General features: G+C 38.7%; 1 protein-coding gene across 3 annotated transcripts in view; it reads right to left on the bottom strand.

The window, feature by feature from the left end:
* WWP2 (WW domain containing E3 ubiquitin protein ligase 2) overlaps positions 1 to 21,179 on the bottom strand; it is a 122,521-nt gene that overhangs the window by 42,313 nt on the left and 59,029 nt on the right. For all 3 annotated transcript variants that reach the window (XM_039851857.1, XM_039851858.1, XM_039851859.1), the window contains exon 7: positions 8,397 to 8,524. In XM_039851857.1, coding sequence (XP_039707791.1) covers positions 8,397 to 8,524 — 128 coding nt within the window. The remainder of the gene's footprint in view (positions 1 to 8,396; positions 8,525 to 21,179) is intronic.

The following is a 21,179-nucleotide window of genomic DNA, read 5'->3' as shown; positions in this document are numbered from 1 at the left end:
TCCTTACATCAAAATAAATTGCAGATAGAGTAGGGATTCTGACAAAAAAAATGAAACAGAAGCAAATATTTTTATAATCTCAAAGTGGAAAGGACTTTTTGAAGTATTACATGAAATCTAGAAGTCATAGAAGATTGATGAATTCAACTGCATTAAAATTTTAAAAAATCTAAATGGCAAAAAAAAAAAAAAAAAAACCAGAAGCAAAATTAAAATCAAAAGAAAAACAACAAACTTGGAAAAATTATCAACTCGTATTACAGACCAATGGCTAATTTCTTTGATAGAAAAAGAGGCTCTACAAATCAGTAAGAAAAAGAACAAAAACACAGAAACACTTCAGTTAAGAAAATACAAATTATCCCTAAATAAATGAAAAGATGCTTAATCTCAATCTCAATGAGACAAGAAATGCAATTTAAGACTATAATAAAATACTATTTTTTCTCATATTGCAAGAGTAAAAATATTTAATCACACATTGATAATAGTATAAAGAAAATGCATTTCCACATACTGCTGGTAGGAATAGAAATTGCTAGAAGCTCTATGGAGCACAGTTGGGCCACATCAAAATTTTAAGTGCAATAAATGAAAGGTCAGAGGGAAGTGAAGGTGGGTGCAATAAAGAGAAGTGGGGGGTAGATGAAATTTAAATTGCCATGAGTAAATAATAGCTGAAGCTGGGTGATGAGTTCATTATAATACTCTTTATACTTTTGTATATATTCAATGTTTGTGGCACAGTTGGAGTTGTATACTTCCATCAGGAGGCACATGACATCTGGTTGCCTCTTTTTTGCGATGTTAACAGCCACTGATGATTATTGCTTAAATCTATTAATTGGTTAGGGTTTGCAAAACAGTAAAATTCTAATTCTATCATGCCTATAAAGAAAAACTTTTCCTCACCAACTATTTGGCTATATTGGCTATCTGTAAAAAAAAAAGGCAGGAGAAATGCTTGAGTCTTTCCTTTCATTTAACAGTTTTCAGAATAATGAGTTGATTTCCTCACATCCTCCAAAAATGAACAAAGAAATTTTGTTTTGTTTAAAAATCATTATGATAGGGAATAGAGTCAATAATATTGTAATAACTATGCATGGTATCACATGAGTACTAGATTTACTGAGATGATCACTTTGTAAGGTATATAAACATCTCATCACTGTGTTGTATACCTGAAACTAATATATTGTATGTCAACTGAAATTGAAAAATAAATTTTAAAAGATCATTATGTGGTCTCGAATTTAAATATATTTGAAATATTTCAATCTGCTGTGATTATTATTCTTATTGGTACTAAAATTGTCCTCATCTTTGGCTGCGGTTAGCAGGGAGAGCAAAGGAGCAAAGTTCTTCAAGTTCTAGAAAAATTTCTAAGATAATTATTAAGTGGGAAAGTATAAAACAGCATATATATTATGCTACCGTGTGTGTGTGTGTGTGTGTGTGTGTTTAAAGAATATATAGGCATATGCTTGTATAGACAAAAAATATCTTGGAAAGAATTATAAGAAACACAATGGTAACTGCCTCTGGGGACTGGATGCTGGAGGACTGAAACAGGAAGGAAACTTTTTTACACGGTTTAAGCTTTTATACTGTTAAAGTGTTGATACCATATATGTACTACCTATTAAAAATAATAACTATGAAACGGTTGACCAGGAAAAGAACAAAACAGAGTCCTGTGAGATGCCAATGGAAAAGACACTATTTGGATGTGACTGTTCATGCAGCTGCAAATCTAGTAAGAAGGCTGCCCACCATGACTTGGACTTGTTCACAGACATATCCGAGAGCCTTTGATTCACCAGAGTAGCTCAACTGTTTAAGGAGTTTTATCCTACACCTCAACTTCAGAGTTGGAAATAGAATATGAAAGCCAGATAGTCTAGCACTGACAAACTTTCTGTGTCCATGTTTATACTCTTCTGCTCTCAAAGAGTGTGTGTGTATGTGTATATACAGATTCTTAGAACGTAAGCGCTTGAAAGAACCTCATAGGTAAATCCACCACATCACACTTTATAGTCAGAAGAAACTAAAGTTCAGACAATTAAGTTACTGGACCACTGTCACCTGGTAAACCAGTGACAGAGCACCATACACAAACCATAATGTGACTTCAAGTAGAGAGAAAAACTGGATTATCAAAGACATAGACTTACTGTTTCATCAGGCCTTAGAGAGCTGCTGTATTTTGCATTTTAGCTCTATTCAAGATAGCCAATATTCCCTTAGTAACCCTAATTATTTGGTGTACACAACTTATGTTTCCCAAATGATGGTACCCTTCTTGAGAATGGGGTCAAATTCATTTCTTTCATTTTTCACCTTCCACTCTGTACCTCCAAGGTTCTTGCCTCCATCTCTCTGCTCAGCTCCGCCCTCCTCCCTCAAGGCCCACTCCACCACTTCAGTCCAGACTCATCCCCTTCGTGGAGCCCACAGCCCCTGTGACATCGGTTGATGGTGCCTTTGCAGCTTATTTTCCTGAAAGAAAGAGTATAGGGCAGAAGCCCTCTTTTATTCTTCTTTATAGTGTCTTCTTTACAGTGCTTAGCAAAATGGCTTTCGATAAATACTTGTTCAATCCTAATAATCTAACAAAAGACACCTGATCTAAAACCACCTCACATTTGGGTAACCCTACCACTTACAGAGCAGTTACTTTTTAAAAATTTTTATTTTGGAATATTTTTAGATTAATATAAAATTTGCAAAGGTAGTACAAAAACAGTATGCCCTTCACCCATTTTCCCATAACATTACTACCATACTTAATTAACCACAGCACATTTGTCAAAGCCAAAAGGTTAACATCAGTACATTACTATTAACTAAACTCCAGAACGTTATTTGGATTTTGCCAGTTTTTCCACTAATGTCTTTTTACTATTCCAAGATCCAATCCAGGATCCTGGGTTGTCGTTAGCAAGTTAACTTTCATTAGTTCATTTATCTTCCCAATAGTCCCATGAAGAAGATATTATTATTCCCATTTTACTGAAGACAAAACTGAGGCTCACAGAGGTACATTCAGAGAGGTGCCATGCAATCAGCAAATAGCAGAACCAATACTCAAACCCAGAACACCATGAAGTAGAAACAATGGAATGGGGTAGGGGAGAGGAGAAATGAAAATGCCTTAGATGGCTTTCTCATATAGAAAGAAAAGTTGGGTACCAAGATGAGAGGATAAATGGGGTAAGTAGGTAAAATGGCAGTTGAGTGGCCTCTGGTTACTGCAACTGTATTTCACAAGGTTCCCTCTGTGTTGTTGGTTAAACATTCTAACTTCGTGAATCAGATATTCATTCAGTAGTGAGTCTAATACACTAGTCACAGTTAGCCAAAAAAAAGATCAAGAATTGGAAATTCTTTTTCTTAATTCTAGACATGCCGCCAACTCACTGTGTGTTCCAAGATCTTTAGGTGTGTGTGATGTAGCACAGTCTTTTCAGCCCCCACACTCGGATAAGGAGGAGACTGCCAATAATGAAAGCTTTTTAAACTAAGAGCAGCTCATAACATAAAATCCACAGTAAAGCAGTCAATACGAAACACAAGCAATGTGATTCCAATGCAACTGATCGCTCAGCTCTTCAAGAGCAACCAACACTAGAACAAACCAAAAGAATTAGATGGAAAAAAGAAGAAAAACAAGAATGGAAAACACCATCCCATGTTACCTGATGGGAAAGTTCAGTCTTTCTCTGGCCAGTATACAGATTTATGCAATTTCCATTTGTATTCCACCATGTTTCTAAGAATTCAAAGTCTGAAATTTGTTTTGAAAATGTATAACTGTTAAAGAATATCCTAGTGAAAAAATAACAAAGCTGAACTAGCCCTTCCAGACATTAGAAAAACATATAACACGTCAATAATCAAAATCACATGATCCTAGTTCAAAACTGGAAATAAAATAAATGGAATGAAAAAAGAGTACAGAAATGAATTCTCACTGAATATAAGAATGTGTTAAGTGATAAATACTAAGCAAAACCACAATGAGAAAAGAAAACTAATTAATGTTCATAGGAAAATAGGACCCCTAAACAGAGAAAAATTAATTTAACATGACACTCATATTTATATATGTATAGAAATAGATATACCTCTATAAATTCTGAGTTATTTTTTAACATATAAAAGATAAAACAGAATACAGTATTTATTCAGTTTATAGACAAGAGAGAATCTTTTCATTATTGAAGCAAAAGGTAAAGTTACAAACATTAAAAAATGCTCAGGCTCAATTACTTTAAAAAAATTTTAACTCCTTTTCTACAAGAGCCACAAAAATCAGATAAAAGGCAAAACAATGACATAGGGGAAACTTAAAATCATAAATATAACATATAAAACTTGTACCTAATACTTCATACCCAATAGGATGGCTATTATGCAAAAAATGGGGGGGTGGGGGAAACAAGTGTTGGCAAGGATGTGGAACAACTGGAACACTCATTCACTGCTGGTGGGAATGTAAAATGGTGAAGCTGCTCTGGAAAACAGTTTGAGGGCTCCTTAAAAAGTTAACATAGAATTACCATATGACTCATTAATTCTACTCTTAGGTATATAGCCAAAAGAACAGAAAGCATGACTCAACCAGATAGTTGTACATCCATGTCACAGCAGCATTGTTCACAATAGCCAGGAAGTAGACACAGTCCAAATGTCTATCAACAGGTGAATGGATAAATAAAATGTGGTATACACATACAATGGAATATTAGCCTTAAAAAGAAACGAAATTCTGATACATGCTATAATATGAATAAGTATTAAAAACACTATGCTAAATGAAATAAGTCAAACACAAAAGGACAAAGTATTCCACTTATAATATGAGGCACCTAGAATAAGCAAATTCATAGAGACATAAAGTGGAATAGAGGTTACCAGGGGCTGGGGTGTGGGAGGAGAAGAGAAAGTTATTGTTTAAAGAGTACAGAGTTTCAGTTTGGGATGGTGAAAATGTTCTGGAAATGAATAGTGATGTTGCACAACATTGTGAATGTACTTAATGCCACTGAATTACACACTTAAAAATGGTTTAAATGGTAAATTTTGTGTTACGTATATTTTATCACATTTTTTAAAGGGTGTATCTAGAGTATACAAATCTCTAAAATAAACTTCTATATCTCCAAAGGTCGAATCATCAAACACTATGGGGAAAAAAAAAAATCACACAATAGAAACAATCAACTAATAACTGAAGAAATGCAAGGAGGTTAAACAACAAGGTGGCACTTAATAACTGTTAGCAAAATGGTAAGCCAGTATTTACAAGGTTTCAGGAATAAACCTTATATACTACTTGAGGAAAATTTTACATTGCCTTGGGATGTATGATTGCTTCAAATCTTCTGGAAGGCAATCTGATAATATACATTGGATCTCACTTCAAAAATTTATATCCTTTGACTCAAGAACTTCATTCAAGAAGAAACAAAGCTGTGGGCAAAATGTTTACATCAGGATTTTGTTTTACAATAGGGAAATAAGTAAGAATTGAGGAATGGTTGAATGAATTATGGAGTATTAACTGTGAAATAGTAGGAGGCCACTGAAAAAAGTTAATCAAGAAGACCCCAGATACATAAAAGCCTATGTAAAAAAATAACAAAGTGAATAAACGAAAATCTACCCCATGCTGCATAATTATAACTGTATGAAATTATTCATAAAGATAAAAGCTACCAGTGATTGAGAGCTTACCATGCCCCAGGCACCATGCCAGGCACTCTACATGTTTTATTTAATTTATTCTTATAACAACCTTAGGAGATCTATATGTCTTGTCCTAATTTTATTAATGAGAAAACTAAAGCCCAGCAAGTCCCTGGGCCTTACACACATACCATACACAAGGGATCAGCATCCTACCGCGGTCAGTGTGACTCCAACCTATGTGCATGGAAATCACATTTAAGAGAGGACCGAGAGATGTAATTGTTTCAGATAAAGTTTTCAATAAAAAATGAGAAAGTAAATCATTCCACGCAAGTCTCAATGAAGTGCTATATCATTAGTCTATTTCTCGATTCCACCACTTCTAAAACTTAGAAATATTATATTTATACAGACAGGCTGCCATTCACTTTCATTTCATAAAAATGAATACCTTACAGTTGTGACAACACAAAAAACCACCTGGAACTCGGCTTCGTTTCTGTCCCAAATGTCTTTTTCATGCATAACTGCAAAGCACAGCCAAAAGGCTTGCTAAATAAATCCAGTATGTCTGTGGACACATTTCCTGAAGGCAAGGCTCACTACCACCACCATTTTGGAACTGGTCCTCACAGTTCTAAGAGCAGTGTACTGAAGGATGGAGATGTCCTCATTCATATCCTCAGATCCCCTTCTGCTCTTGCACTGCCAAAGAGGGGGACTTCTGTCTGCTCCCCCGAGGAAAGGTGAGATTTTTCTGTACCCCTTGGATAGACATTAAAGAGTCCACAAAGTCCAGGCTGGCTGCGAGGCAAAGGTGAGCTGTCATCATGGCAAAAAGGGGAAAGGAGAGAGATGAGACAGAGGCCAAGGCCTAGTATTTTAAAAGGCAGAAATCCCTAAAATGCAATGACTGTCCTTCATAGATGGGTTCTGGGAATAGACTGGGCATTCAGAAACACTGCCATAAAACATTTCCAAGGCACTTTGGGGTTACGGATATTTGGCTTTCTGAAGACATGGCTGACACCTGCCTCATCTGCTGAAACATAATGTTCCTGGAGATAAGGACAATATACAGAAGTATCTGAAAATAAATGTAAGGGAAATACAGGTCTGTTTAAATGTCGATAAGAGTGACTCGAAGACCATCAGCATATAATGTCAATTTACCAATAGTTTTCGTAAGAAAGCGGAGGTGGCTGTATCACATTAAACAGTATCACAATAACATAGGCCCCTGGGGAACAAAGTGGCCCAAGTCTCCAGGAAATAACTGGTTCTGAAGAGCCAGTTTCTCTTCTCCATTTGCAAACGCTGGTCCTTCTCCACGAGGGACTTATTTTTTCTAATGGAAGTGTGTTTTCTGAAGCTCACAGAGCTGCATATGGTTTTCCATAACACAGTCCACAGCCACCATCTTGCTGTCCCCTTCGCACAGACAGGAACATTCACACTCTAACTAGATGGTTCCAGAACTGGGATACTGTGGTTGGCACGGGAGTACCAGGCAGGCTGAGACAGCACCTCCAGCTCATCCTAGTCCTCAAAGCTCAGAGCAAGCTAGTTAACTCAGTTCTTCAAGCAGGTCCCAAGATGCACAGTGAGCCCTGCAAGACACAGGCCCTCCACCCAGCAGTCCATCACAGGTAACAGTTTAATCAAGCACCGTAAGCTATCAGAGCAGCTCTACGGCCCTCATGTGGTGCTCTCAAAGGAAATGAAAGTCATTAGAAAGTAACTCAAATCAATTTCTCCTACTTGAGTTTGTCACATAGAGGTCTTTAACAATGTCATAACAATGCTTATGTGAAGAAGTGATGCTGCTCTGATCTCCTGCCCTTCATGCCACACCTCTGCTATCACAAGCCTCTACAAAATTAATTAAGATGTCATTTACCAATTTAAATACCTGCACTTCCCCCACCTACAGTTTATCAAAGCAATGTTCATGTCCCTTCCCAGCTGCTCCAAATTAAGACAAATTGCCAAAAACCAGCAGTCACTAAAGATTTGACATTTTACAAGATGCTTAGAAAAATGAACAGTTTTCTTTTTAATTCAATAGTGACCTGATGAGACAGAAGAAAAGCATGACAACAAATGAATTGTTTTGAAATAGGTACTTCCCTTCCGACTTATGGGGAGCAGAGTCAAGTGTAGAGATATTCTATGTGAATGTGGAAGGGCTGTTCACTCAGATGGCACAAACACTCTAGCTGGAACAGCCACAGAATGCCCCCCAGTGTGGCTTTGCCCCCAGTCAATCCCAACCATGAACAGTGCTGCCATCTTCTCTAACCCAGCTCCCAGCAACAATACTCAGTTTTCTTTCTTCCTAAGTCTGATCATGTCCTTAAATTAAGGAAAGAAAAAAATGTATAAGTATGATTCGCCACCCACCCCCAATGAAATCCAATATTGATAAGAAATGAACAGAATAAGCAATACTTTTTATTTCTGTGCAAAGGAATATTTTAGAAGAATCATATGGAGAATAGCCGTAGCTATACAGAATATGCCAAAGATAAAGGAAGATGGGTCAATGGAAAGAGTGATGGATTCGAATTCATCCTAGCATTGGAGTCCTCTCTCACCCACCCTACATTCTGACATAGGCAGAGTCCCGACTCCACATGAGAACAGGTTAGAGGCCACTGCTTCAGTCCAGGCTGGCAATTTGGACTGTCACTCACCTGTGCCATTGGCCAAGCCCCTGTGGCTTGGGTTCTTGATGGGCTGGTGATGCCGGTTGCTAGCACCAGGGCTTTGTTCGCCGGTTGCTGTGGTTGTTCTGGCTGAACCACCTGAATGTCTGTGCGTCCTGGGGGTTCAAAGTATAAGGCAGACAGATATAAGTCACTGTTTAAAAAAAAAAAAAAGAGGTGTACCCTACCTAAGTCACTGTATTCCCTCTCTATTTATTATAAGTAAGACCTTTAATAGCCCATGTAGTTAGTCTTGACTCAACAGATGCTGGCTCCAAACAGAGAGACCCAGGTAAGCTTCCTTCTTGGTAAGAGCCCAGAAGGCAATTTTGGGTAAACTTTTCCACTTGAAATAAACAAATCCAGAGTGAATTACCCCCACATCCAAAATGACGGGCAAAATATCTTGTGACCATCACATTATTTTTATTGGGCTCAAATGTAAGAAATAAACAAGAATCACTGGACAGGCTACAGATGACATATTTCTCTGGGTAGGCAGAGCCCAAAACTTATCCAAATTCATTTTCTCTATAGCTAGAAAGATGTTTCCCTTGGGAACAAGAAGTCAAAGAGCATTAGGCAACTTTAGCCAATGCATATGTTGACATGTTTTATCTAGAAAAGATGACTCCATGGTCCATCCAAGTAAATGAGGAACAATGCAGAAAGGGATCTACATCAGAAGAAAATCGGCAGACTCTAGCAGCAGAGAACCTACCTGGCATCTTCAGAGAACACAAGGCAACAGGCAGTATGTATTTTCATGTTCCTGCTGAAACATGACTTCGTCACTCAGTGAAAATGTCTAAGTCTCCTTGCCCTTTGGTTCAGCAGTTTTGTCAAAGGAGATTATTCTAATGCTTAGTCGTTATATACCACTTTTCAACAGTAAGATGATTTAAATATTATCCAGTGAAGAAAAGACCACCCCTCTCCAGACAGAGAAACAGAGGTCCAGAGAACAATCTATATACCACATGACCAACAATAAAAGTAATAACTATGACAATGGGAGTATACTGTGCATAGAGCTGCAACATTATGTTCCTGGTACCTGTGGTTGTGCTGTTCCCTTTACATACATTGTCTCATTTAACGTGGCAACCCTAGAAGTAGCTTACTATTATAATGCCCATTTTACAGATAAGGAAACAGACACAGAGAAGTGCAGTAGAAACTAAGCAATGGAGCAAAGACTCAAATTCAGGTGTGAAAAGCCCAGGTTCTTTGTTTGGAGACTGGAGTGGGAAGACTGGACTTAAGCTAAATCCCTCCCAGGAGATTATTTCACTAGTCACCTAGCCAATGGCGAGATGAAGAGCTCCATCAGAAGTTCCCCAGCTGGGCTGCGCTGTACCCACCGGAACACCTCCGCTAGTCAGACTCTAGTCCAGTGTTTTGAGACAAGCCTGCAGCACAACAAACTAGGAGGTTCCTAGGGGAATAAAAAGTGCCCCCACTATCTTCTCTAGCACAAGAAATGGATTTTTTCCAACAAAGTGGGCATAAGCCAAAGTTTTAACAGTAATTATCTTTGGGTATGAGGAATATGAATGCCTTTAGCTTTTCCTTTTGTGCTTTTCTAGATTTTTCTAGTTTTCTTCATTGAGCTTGTATACATTTGAGCAAGGAAAAAACACATTTTTTAAAAAAGAAAAATAAATGGCTTTTCTTGGGCCGACACTACAAAAATAAAAGAAAAAGAAGAAGAAGGAGAAAGAGAGGGAGAAGAAGAGGAAGAAACGAAGAAGAAACCTAGCAAACTCTGGATTCCTTCATACCTAACGACTGCGTGGCAGTTAAAAACGGATAGAGAAGGCACAACTGAGCTATGGAAATAAAGATTTAATTTGAACTCTTTTTCCATTTTATTTTTCCCTGAGCTAATTTCATAAATCAAAAGCTGTTAACCACACCTCAGTCAAGAAAAATATTTCAAAGTCCCTACTTCATGGGAAGAAATGCTAGTATTGAGCATTTTACCACAACTTCTCATCAAAAGCAGAACGAGTACAGACAAGTTCCAAAGGGAAAGACGGGCTTTAGCCACTGGAGATTGTGTGTATACATGTTGAGGGCAGAGAGCTTGGTAGGGATAAAATTGGTTAACAGAAGGTTTCTTTCAGCCAAGAATCCCTTTCAAAAGACAAAAGAGCCTCTCTGATTTGGTACTCACAGCCCACAGCGCAGGCCTATATCCCTTAAGGAGCAGCAGGCTGCGTGGGCAGCACAGAAAATGCAACAGCAGTCTTGTCACACACACGGGCTCTGACAAGCCCAAGATTATGTCCAGCTCCCTGTCCCTCGGCAGAGCAGCTGGGCATGACAACAGGGTGGGTCCCATCACTCTCCTGGCTCCTCCCTCCCTCCCCCAAAAGGGCCTGCGGTCAGAGTTGAGAGAAAATACTTTCAGAAATGTTTAACCACTAATGATAGCAGCTTACCCTGAATGACAGGCTGGAGTGGAGCCGGGATTAGCCCGTAAACCAGGGGCAGCTGGGACCACTTTGCATGAACTGCCACCTCCCTGCCGGTGGCCCACTGCCACCCCCGTTCCCATCACCACCACATACATACCCTCCCCCCTAGATTCTTCCTTTGCCTTAAATCTGGAGCTTCTACTTTTTCCTCCTGAATTACCTTTAAAATAAGATTCTCAGAAGGAAGAGGCCTCAATATTTGAGGAAAATCTCTTCAGCAGTTTCCTTTCTTGGAGGACTCACTCGACCCTTAAAAGATGGGATTGTGTTGTGATTAAAGCTGGCCCAAATGCTGAAACCACACACCATAACTCAAAATAGTATCAGGACAAAAGCGGGGCTCTACCACAGACAGCCTGGCTTCAGCTGTGCCAATGACTTCAACCTTGGCCTGATCCCTCCACCATTTAGGGGCGGAACAGGGTGAAGGGGGATGGGTTATGCACCACAGCAGTCAGAAGAAGGTGGAACAGCAAAACTCCACAAATGGTTTCAGGTCACCTAGTTACAGAGATTCAGCTCTCCTTACAGCATACTCTTCTCAGAAGGCTAATGTGTCCTTATCCAAGTTTCTCCCTCAGAAACTGAGGCCTCCCTGAGAAACGCTAATCAAGGCCAGGGCCCTAGGATTCTCTTCCATGCTCCTGAAAGCAGTATGATGCAGGGTAAAGCCCCAGGACAGGACTCTGGGCCGTCCCTTGACATGCAAGTTATGACATTGGCAGTGTTGGCCTCAGTCCTCAGGTGACCCTGACAGCCAGAGCCTTGGATGCCTTGGGACATTTTGCATCACCTTTCATAAAGGCCATTGAATTTCATTCTATCGTTATTTTCTGAGCACTAGACACTGTTCTAGAGCTCGTAACAAAACAGAAAATTCCTGACCTCAAGGAGCTTACCTCTTAGAGGAAATACAGTGATCTCTAATTTTTTTCACAAATTTGCATCACACCCTGCAATGTTGGTGTGTGGGAGCCACTTGGCTGGTAAGCCTGGATGATAACCTGGCATCGTCACCCCAATGCAGCTCTTTTTTGACTATCGTCACATATGCAATCGTTTATGTGGAGTAATTAAACAAAACAAACTTTGTTTAGTTAAAAAAAGGAAGCCAGCCTTAGCGTTGGTAAATTTTTTGCTAAGTTAAGAAGTGGAATTCAAAATTTGGTGGTGGCCCCGAATTTGAGATCAATAAGTCTATCACATCCTTTATGTAGAAACTGATTTTTAAAAGCAGTTGGTGGCTTCATCAAAATTCACAACTCCTGCTCTTTCAAAGACACTGTCAAGTCAAACCATAGACGGAGAAAAAATATTTGTAAAATGCATATCTGATAAAGAATTTATACCCAGAATATATTTTAAACACCCTCAAAATTCAGTGACAAGTAAACAAGAAACCAATACAAAAAATAATAAAGAGATTTTAACAGACACTTCAGCAGAGAAGGCCTACAAATGGCAAATAAGCACACAAAAGATGTTCAACATCATTAGTCATTAGGGAAATGCAAATTAAAACACAATGATACACACCTATTAGAATGGACAAATGGGGGAAAACTGACAGTAACAAAATGACAGCTGACAAGATGCAAAGCAACTGGAACTCTCCAACATTGCTGAAGAGGATGTAACATGGTACAGCCACTTTGGAAAACAGTTCGGCAGTTTTTTATAAAGTTAAATATACACTTAGCATACAAACCAGCAATCCTTCTCCTAGGTATTTACACAAGAGAAATTAAAACATATGTTTACACAAAAGCTGTAGGCAAATGTGTATAGTGATTTTATTCATAATTTCCAAAACTGTGAACAACTCAAATGTTGTTCTAGTGAATGAAGAGACAGATTGTGGTACATCCGTACGGTGGAATACTACTTAGCAAACAAAAAGAACAAAATACTGATACATGCAACAACGTAGATGAATTGCAAATACATTATTAAAGTGAAATAAGACAATCACAACAGGCTATGTAGTATAAACATTCCATTTTTATGACATTTAGGAAGAGGCAAAACTTTAGAGAAAGAAAACAGAAAAGTGTTTGCCAGTGGTTGGAGGAAGAAGAGGTTGACTATAAAGGAGTACAAGGGAACTTTCTGGGGAGATAAGACTTTCCATATCTTGATTATGGTGGTGGTTACCAGACTATAGGCTTTTGTCAAAACTCACAGAATTGTACACTGAAAAGCGTGAATTTTACTATATGTAAATTATACTTCAATAAGCCTAACTTTTAATAATTAAAAAAAGTAATTTGTGTTTCAGTCATGGCAAAAACAGCTCATGCCATAAGAAAAAAATATCAAAGTGACAAAAAGTTTTAAAAGGCAAATAACATAGTGTGAGGATGTGCTCAAAAAAACAAATACAAAAACAAAAAAAAAACACCTTGATGAAAATGTTATTTAGGCAATATTCAAGATTCTAAAAACACTTTGTATTAACAAATGTAAGGTTCTTCAAAGACTGAGGACACATCTCTCCCAAACGTCAAGAATTCGTGGCTGATCAGATACTGGGTGTCAAGCATATTTTTCTAACTTAGTAAAAGAGGCCCAGGATATGAAAAAGAGTTCCTTCGACCTCAGATTAAGGCCCATTAGTCTTCAAGCTCAACGAGAAACAAATTTCAGGGTATAACAAGTAATCGTAGGTTCTCGTCCATTTAAAAAAGAAAAAAACAGACATAGAAGTTAAAATGAATTTAAAACTCTTCTCACATTCCAATGTAGGGATATTTGCCTGGATAACAAGACCCAAGAGGGCAGCTCCCACAGCTCCCGCCCATCCTCAGAGGCCTCTTAACTGGGCATTGTCTTTTAATAGCAGCATGGAAACAAAACTGAGTGAGGCTGGGCCAGTTTCCAGCAAGACAGAACTAGCAAAAAAACAGGCACTTAAAATAGAAGCATGGAGAAAAAAATGGGAAGTGGTGATGGGAAAAGGAATGGTTTACACCATTTGCAGAGGCATCAATAAGCAAACTTACTCCCACCTACACCCTCCTCAATTCTTCCTCCTCATTCGAATGTGGATTAGAGGGGGGAAAAAATAGGGAGGGAAATAAAAAGAAGAGGTGAAAAGGGAAAGGCACAATTAGAGTTAAAATGGGACCGGTCTAGTCATACCAAGAGTAATTTACAGCTCTATTCCACACCCTACCTCTAGCTGCCAGCCTCAGAAATGACAGGAAAGGCAAAAATAAAACTGCTGCCAAGTCTGTTCTACATGACAGAAAGACAAATGATTTACTTCTGCCCAACCTGGTGTACAGAGCAATCCTCTCAACGGTGGTAGCTTTATGAGACTAAGAAATTCGTCTTAAGAGAGAACATATAAGAAATTTGACTCATTTTATCTAATTCCAGGTTGTATGTTGGACTTAATTGAAAAGAATGCTCAATTACCCTCCCAAACTTGAAAGAGAGCTGAAGGTCAGGGGAAGTGTTCACTGTCACATTCTGCCCCACGCCCCCGGATGCAGCAGTTGATGACTAGAGGTTCCTTGAACATAGATGGCAGCCCATGATTTATTTGTCCTATAGCTTGAAATGGTACAAAGGTATACAATGCTCTCAAGCTTAGTTGACGACCAGAGCCATCAACTTCTTCTGACTTCTAACTGGATTCTGCATGGGACTCCAGATTATACAGGTGGGCCAGAGTAATGTCTCCAAACTTCTTCCTACTAACATCAGACCTTGTTTGAAGCTGGGCCAGCTCAGAGTATCCCTGTGCTACAGCCCCAGACCAGATGGACTACATGGGACCCTGAAGTACTAGGGATGACAGATATTAGGGCAGGTACTGAGCATGACAATAAATTGAGGAATTATTTCTAAGTGTTCTGACATGACAAATCACAAAGAAATTCAGCAGTAGCAAGGTAAGCTACAAAAAGAGTATGTTCAATGGACATTCCTCAAAACAACCCTTTGCTCATCTATTCACCTGGCATACCCCCAGCTGGCTCCTAATCTACAACTTGGTCTAAATGTCCCTCATCTCCCAGGCTACAGTGAATTCCCTTGCATCCTCTCATATAGCATTCTAATTTTCCCCTTTATGGCACTTCTATTTGTAATTATATATTTGTTTGTGTATTTATTTGTTTAATGTCTATCTCCAATAAGGTCCCTGCAGGCAAGGACCGTGTCTGTACCTCTATATAACCAGCACCCAGCATGTGCCTAGCCCCTAGTATGCATATAAAAATATTTGCTGAATGAATAAAAGCTAGCTATCAAGATCAAAAGGACTCTTGGGCCTGTAATCTCTATTACTTCCTGTTTTCTGCAGTCTAGTCACTCATCACCTCCTCATCTCTCACCCACCCCTTTAAAGAATGGAATCCATGCCACAAGATGGAGTCAATGATCTACCAGATATTGACAAGTGTCAGAACTTCCAGAAAGGCTAGCCCTAAGTATCATATGAAAACATTCTCTAGTATCGGGGTCTAGAAATAAAACTAAATAAAATTTTCATTAGACTCATTTTGTGCCCATATTCTCAATACTAACATTGCAAGACAATCTCCAAATCTAACGAAATTTTACTTGGCATGGGTTTTTTGTTGTTGATGTTGTTGTTCTAGCTGTAATTTTAAAGATTCTTCCAAAAGTAAAGACTAGGCAAGTGATTAAACATGGGAATTAAGAGAGATACCTCCTGTGGTAGGCAGAATTTCTAAGATGACCCTCCCTCCAAAGAGATCCCACCCTAGTGCCTAAAACCAGTGAATATGACAAGACATCACACATTTGATTATGTTATGTTACATGGCACAACTGACTTTCAGAAAGGGAGATTACCCAGGCAAATAAAATCTAATGACCTAATCTCTTAAAAGCAGACCACTTTCTCCAGCAAGTGTCAGAAGTTGAGGGCAGAAGAGAAAATTAGAGAAATTTGAAGCAAGAGGGAGATCTGACGCATCCTTGCTAGCTTGAAGATGCGGGTGGGACACATGAAAAAAATGCGGGTGGCCCCAAGGAGCTGAGAGAGGCCCTGACTGATAGCCAGCAAGGATCTGGGACCTCAGTTCCACAACCACAAGTAATTGAACAGCCCATGACCTGAATAAGCTTTGAAGTAAATTCTTCCTTAGAGTTTCCAGATAAGCATGCAGCTCTGCCATCACCTTGATTTTGGCCTCGTAAGACCCCCTAGTAGACAATCCAGCTGGCCATACTGTGCTGGATATCTGACTTACAGAACTGTAAGCTAATAAATGCTATTGTTTTAAGCCTCAAGTTCATGATGATTTGTTAGCCGTTAATAGAAAACTAATACATATAAATGTCCATTTCCACAGAAGATACTAACTGTCAAATATATGGTTAGATAATAGTCTTGGCCTAAATTCTGGCTGATCTCTCTACCTCACTCTAGTTTAGAGGACCTTATGCAGTGATGGCATCGCCCTGTAAAATCGGTGTTCATCTCACAGGGATAGTATTTCCACGATCAGAATGTCCCTTATGAGATACATATTTCTAAAATTCGACAATCATTTGGGAATTGGAACAACTACCCAAGAGTGAGATATTACTGTTCTTGGAAGGTAAGTAACATTCTTTTCTGGTAGAGTTCAGATACACAGACTTTACACATTTTTTTTCCAAACAAGACGTATTTATATGGCAACCTATCTCTAATTCCACTGTTTAACTTAAAAGTTACACAGATTTGAAAAGAATAATCTATGAAAAAAGTCCAGTATAGAAATAAACATGAAGAAAAAGCAGATGAAAAAGGAGAGACTGAGCAGGCAGTGGGAACCCACCATGCTCCTGGCGGTTAAGCTAAGCCTTGGAAAGCACAAGGCAGTCCTGATAAAAAGTCTCCCCACACTCCATGCCACTGAAACCATCACTTCTCACGAGTAGGGGCGCCAAGGAATGTAAACCAGTAGCAAGACCCACCCTGAAGTTCTGGCAAACAAGGAGCAGAAACATAAGACTCTTTCAACTCAACAAATATTTACTGAGCTGCTGCTATGTGCAGCAAGGAACTATTCTAGGCTCTGCTAGGGACACAAAGATGAATAGGGCACAGGTGCCCTGGACATGGTGTTTGAGAACTCAGTGCCACTACTCCTGTACCCCCTCACCCCCCCACCAAAAAAGTAAATGAAAGCGAAAGAAGTAACTCCTCAGGAGTCCCCAATGCAACATTCTTTTCTAAGTGTAAAATAAAATTGTATGCTTTGATTTAAAATAAATCTTTTAAACCTTCTTTTAAGGCAAAAATTTCAAGGTAGAACTAAAAACAAAACAAAAGAACATAATCCACCTGGCTCTGATCTCCTCTTCTCCTTTACAAAATAACAATTATTTGCACCATATCTACTCTAGGTTAACACTAATCTCATTTTTAAAATTTTGGTCATTTTGTCATTTAAAAGTTGTACCTTCAAAGTCACACTGTAGGCACACAATGTGGACTCACCCCATAGACATGCTATAAAACTTAGAGTAAAACCAAACAGAAAACCTTCAGACAGGGAGCGAGTGGATAATTCCCGTTCTCTTTACAAGATTAGATGCAGAATTTCACACTCCATTATCAAATAATCAACAAGCCAAAGAAATCATCAATTTATCAAGGCAGAGAAAAGGCAGGCCAAACACAGACTTCACTAGAAAGTTAGTGTGGAGATGTGAAACAAAGGCAGGAATTAGAAGGCAAGAGGATGAACCCAACTCCAAAGATACCAAAAATCACAAGAAATGGACTAACCATGACAGTTTAAAGACAGAAGTTATCACGTTGGTTTTTTAAAAATCCAGTTAAATGCTGTTGTGAGCAACACCATCTAAAATACAAGGACCAAAAAGGTTGAAACTAAATGGATGGGGGGAAAATTATGCCAAGCAAATACAAAACAAAAGAAAGTCGGGGTAGCTATGATAATGTCAAAACAAACAGATTTTTAAAAAATGATTTCTAAAATTCAGGTATAATTTATACATAGTAAAATCACCCTTTTAAAGGGTAACGTTTAATGAGTTTTAAATAATGTATTACAATTGTGTTACTACCACCACAACCAAGACATAGAATATTCCCATCACCTCCAAACCGTTACCGGGGACCCTTTTGTGGTCAGTCACTCCCCTCGATTCCCAGGAACTGCTGATTGGATTCCTGTTCCTATAATTTTGGGCTTTTCCAGAATGTTATATAAATGGAATCATACAGAATGTAGCCTTATGTGTCTGGCTTCTTGCACTGAGCATGATGCTTCTGTGTGTCATCCACGTTGTTGTAAGTTGTTCCTTTTTATTGTTCAGTGCAAATAAATTTTGAGAGAAAACACTAAGAAAAAGAAATAAGGATAAAACTTCAATTTGCCCATAAGACATATTTACATACTTCAAATTTGTATTGTGGACCAATAAAATAACCTTGAAATACATAAAGTAGAAATTCATATATATTACCTGGCCCTACCTATTACTGCCCTTATCTCCTACTTTCCCATCACTCCTTCCACTCCAGCTAGACTGGCCTCCCTGTTCAACTCCAAAGGCATGCTCCAACATGCCTTTGCAACAGCCATTCCTCCGCCCAAACATTCCTCCCCCAGGTATACTCATCGCTAAAGTCCTCACCTTCTTCAAATCTTTAGTTAAAGGTCACTTTCCTAATGACACCTCTCTTGACTGTCCTATTTAATACTTTTGCTGATATGTAATACATTCATATATAATTTTGTATGGATCAAATTTATATTTTAAATAATAAAAATCAATAAAACCAGAAAAAAAAGAGAAACACACTGAGATTCTGCATCATTATAGAAGCCAAGGTATAGAACATTTCCAGAAAGGACTAACTCACAAGATTAAACCTGCACAGACATTGGGGTGGGCTTTGGGGCTGTAATTTTGGCAGAATGATAGAGGTGGATGCCAGCATGAAGCGAATTGATACATAAACAGAAATAAAGATGGGAGGCCCAAAGAAAATTGAGACCAGTCACTATATTTTCAAATTAAGGGTACATAATAACTTTAGGAAACCCTGTGACATGTGAAGCGCAAAGCAATATAAGGTCTGTATTTCGGTTCTGTGACAATTTTTATCTACTATGAAAACTACATATAGAATTGTTTCAGTGTTTGAAAGGGGTCATTCTATTGAGGTTATTGAATTCAGGCTGTCGTTAGCCATCAAAAAGACAGTCATGAGAACAAACCCCAAATCTCCACCTCCACAAATCTTGGCAATTTCAAAAAGAGCCATTGAGTGCCAATAGAACCTAAAGGAAAAGTCTAACTTCATCTCACCAAACAACAGCCACAAACACCATGGCTTAAGCAACCCTTTTCCCCACCATCCTCATCTGTCCAAAGCATTTGCAATCAGTTCTGTTCTGGTCTTCCATCATCACATACTCAAGCTGCCCAAGCTCCCATGACTAACAAGTCATTTCTCCAAGACCCATACTCTTTTTATTTGCTCTCTCTAAATTATTTCCCTTTCAATCACATTTTCTAGGACTGAGAAGTTCTAGAATACAGGGCCTGATTAAAGTAGAAATATCACTCCTATGTCCTCAATTGTGGTGACCCTTATATTGGCCCCACTGCTCAATGTCATTTTGTTTTGCTCTGTATCTCTTAAGTTTGCTATTCATTCCTCTTCCTGTGGATACACTTTCAGAAGAACGACTCTGCCCCAGAGCCACATAGTATCACTTGTTCCATTGAGCCTGCTAACCACCAATCCTAACCATTATGGGGGATGCCATTTTAAAGTGACAGCTTCTTCCTCTTCTGCATTTCTATATCCATGAATAATATCTCAACAAAAGTATCTGGGAGTCCCCTCTATTCTCTCTATCCTTCATCCTGTCTCCTCAGTCAGTCACCTAGTCCTGCTCAATGATTATAACTTTTAGGTATTGCTGTCTCTCTCTATTCTGCCACTGGCCAAAGCTAGTCATCAACTCCTGTCTCACCAGTTCCTACAACAGTCCTCTTATTCGTCCCTGATTCTAGTCTCAACCTTTACTATGTCAGACATTCTCACCCTCTTCTATTCCACATGCCTCCCTTCGCCTGCCCAATCACACCAGGTCTCAGATTCCCTTGCAGCTAGATTCTGGAAGTGATTTAGGTTGCACCATGAGAAGCTCTTGCAGGAGATCTGGAAAGTAGAAGGAAGGCAGAGACTGTTCTTCTTGTGGTGTGATGACTGACTGGCAGGGGCTCTGGCAGACTCCACACATCACTGCCTGGACACCAGCTTCCTGCATGTAAGGTGGTTGTAGGGGCACAGCAGTTTTTCTCACATCTAGATTGCAGCTGCACGGCTGTAACCTTAAAACCAAGGATGGAGAGGGACCCAACTCTGTTCCTGCAGTCCATCCAATGACTTTTGTAAAATACCTAATTCTCCATATTAAATTCCTTTCTGTTCAAAATACCTAGAGTGGTTTCTGTTTCCTGCAATGAACATGAACTGATACAACTTCAAATTCATCCATATTTTCTTGAATAATTTACAACAGAAATAGCGTATCATGTCCTTGCTCAAAATTCAGTGCTTCCAAATATCCAAAGAATAAAATCTAAATTGCTCAGTAAAGTATAAAAGACCCTTCGTAAACCGGTCTTACCTTCTTACCATCTCCAGCAGGATCAGCAAACTTTTTGTAAAGGGCTAGACAGCAAATATTTTCAGCTTTGCAGACCACATAGTCTCTCTTAACTACTACTTAACTCTGCCGTTGTAACATAAAAGTAGCCATAAACGATACGTAAATGAATAAATATAGCTGTATTCAAAAAATTTTTATTTACAAAAACAGATAGTCAAGAGAATAAGACAGGCCATAGACTATGAGAAAATAATTGCAAAAGACTATATCTGATTTTTTAAAAAAAGGAAATATCCAACTAAAAAATGGTCAAAAGACCTGAACAGACACCTCACCAAATAAGATACATGGATGGCAAATAAGCATGAAAAGCTGCCACATCATATGCTGCCAGAGAAATACAAATTAAAACAGCAACAAGAGACCACAACACACCTATCAGAACCGCCAAACTGTGAACACTGACACCAAATGCTGGAGGAACTCTCATTCACTGCTGGTGAGGATACAAATGGTATAGCTACTTTGAAAGACAGTTTGGCAGTTCCTTACAAAACTAAACATACTCTTACGATCTGATTCAGTAATAGCTCTCCTCAGAATTTACCCAAAGGAGCTGAAAACATGTCCATAGAAAAACCTGCACAGAGATGTTTATAGCA

This window comes from Pteropus medius, unplaced genomic scaffold (assembly GCF_902729225.1).
Source record: "Pteropus medius unplaced genomic scaffold, Ma_sr-lr_union100, whole genome shotgun sequence".
Taxonomy (NCBI): domain Eukaryota; kingdom Metazoa; phylum Chordata; class Mammalia; order Chiroptera; family Pteropodidae; genus Pteropus; species Pteropus medius.
Note: the sequence above shows the minus strand (reverse complement) of the source record. Positions and strands in the feature narration are given on the sequence as shown.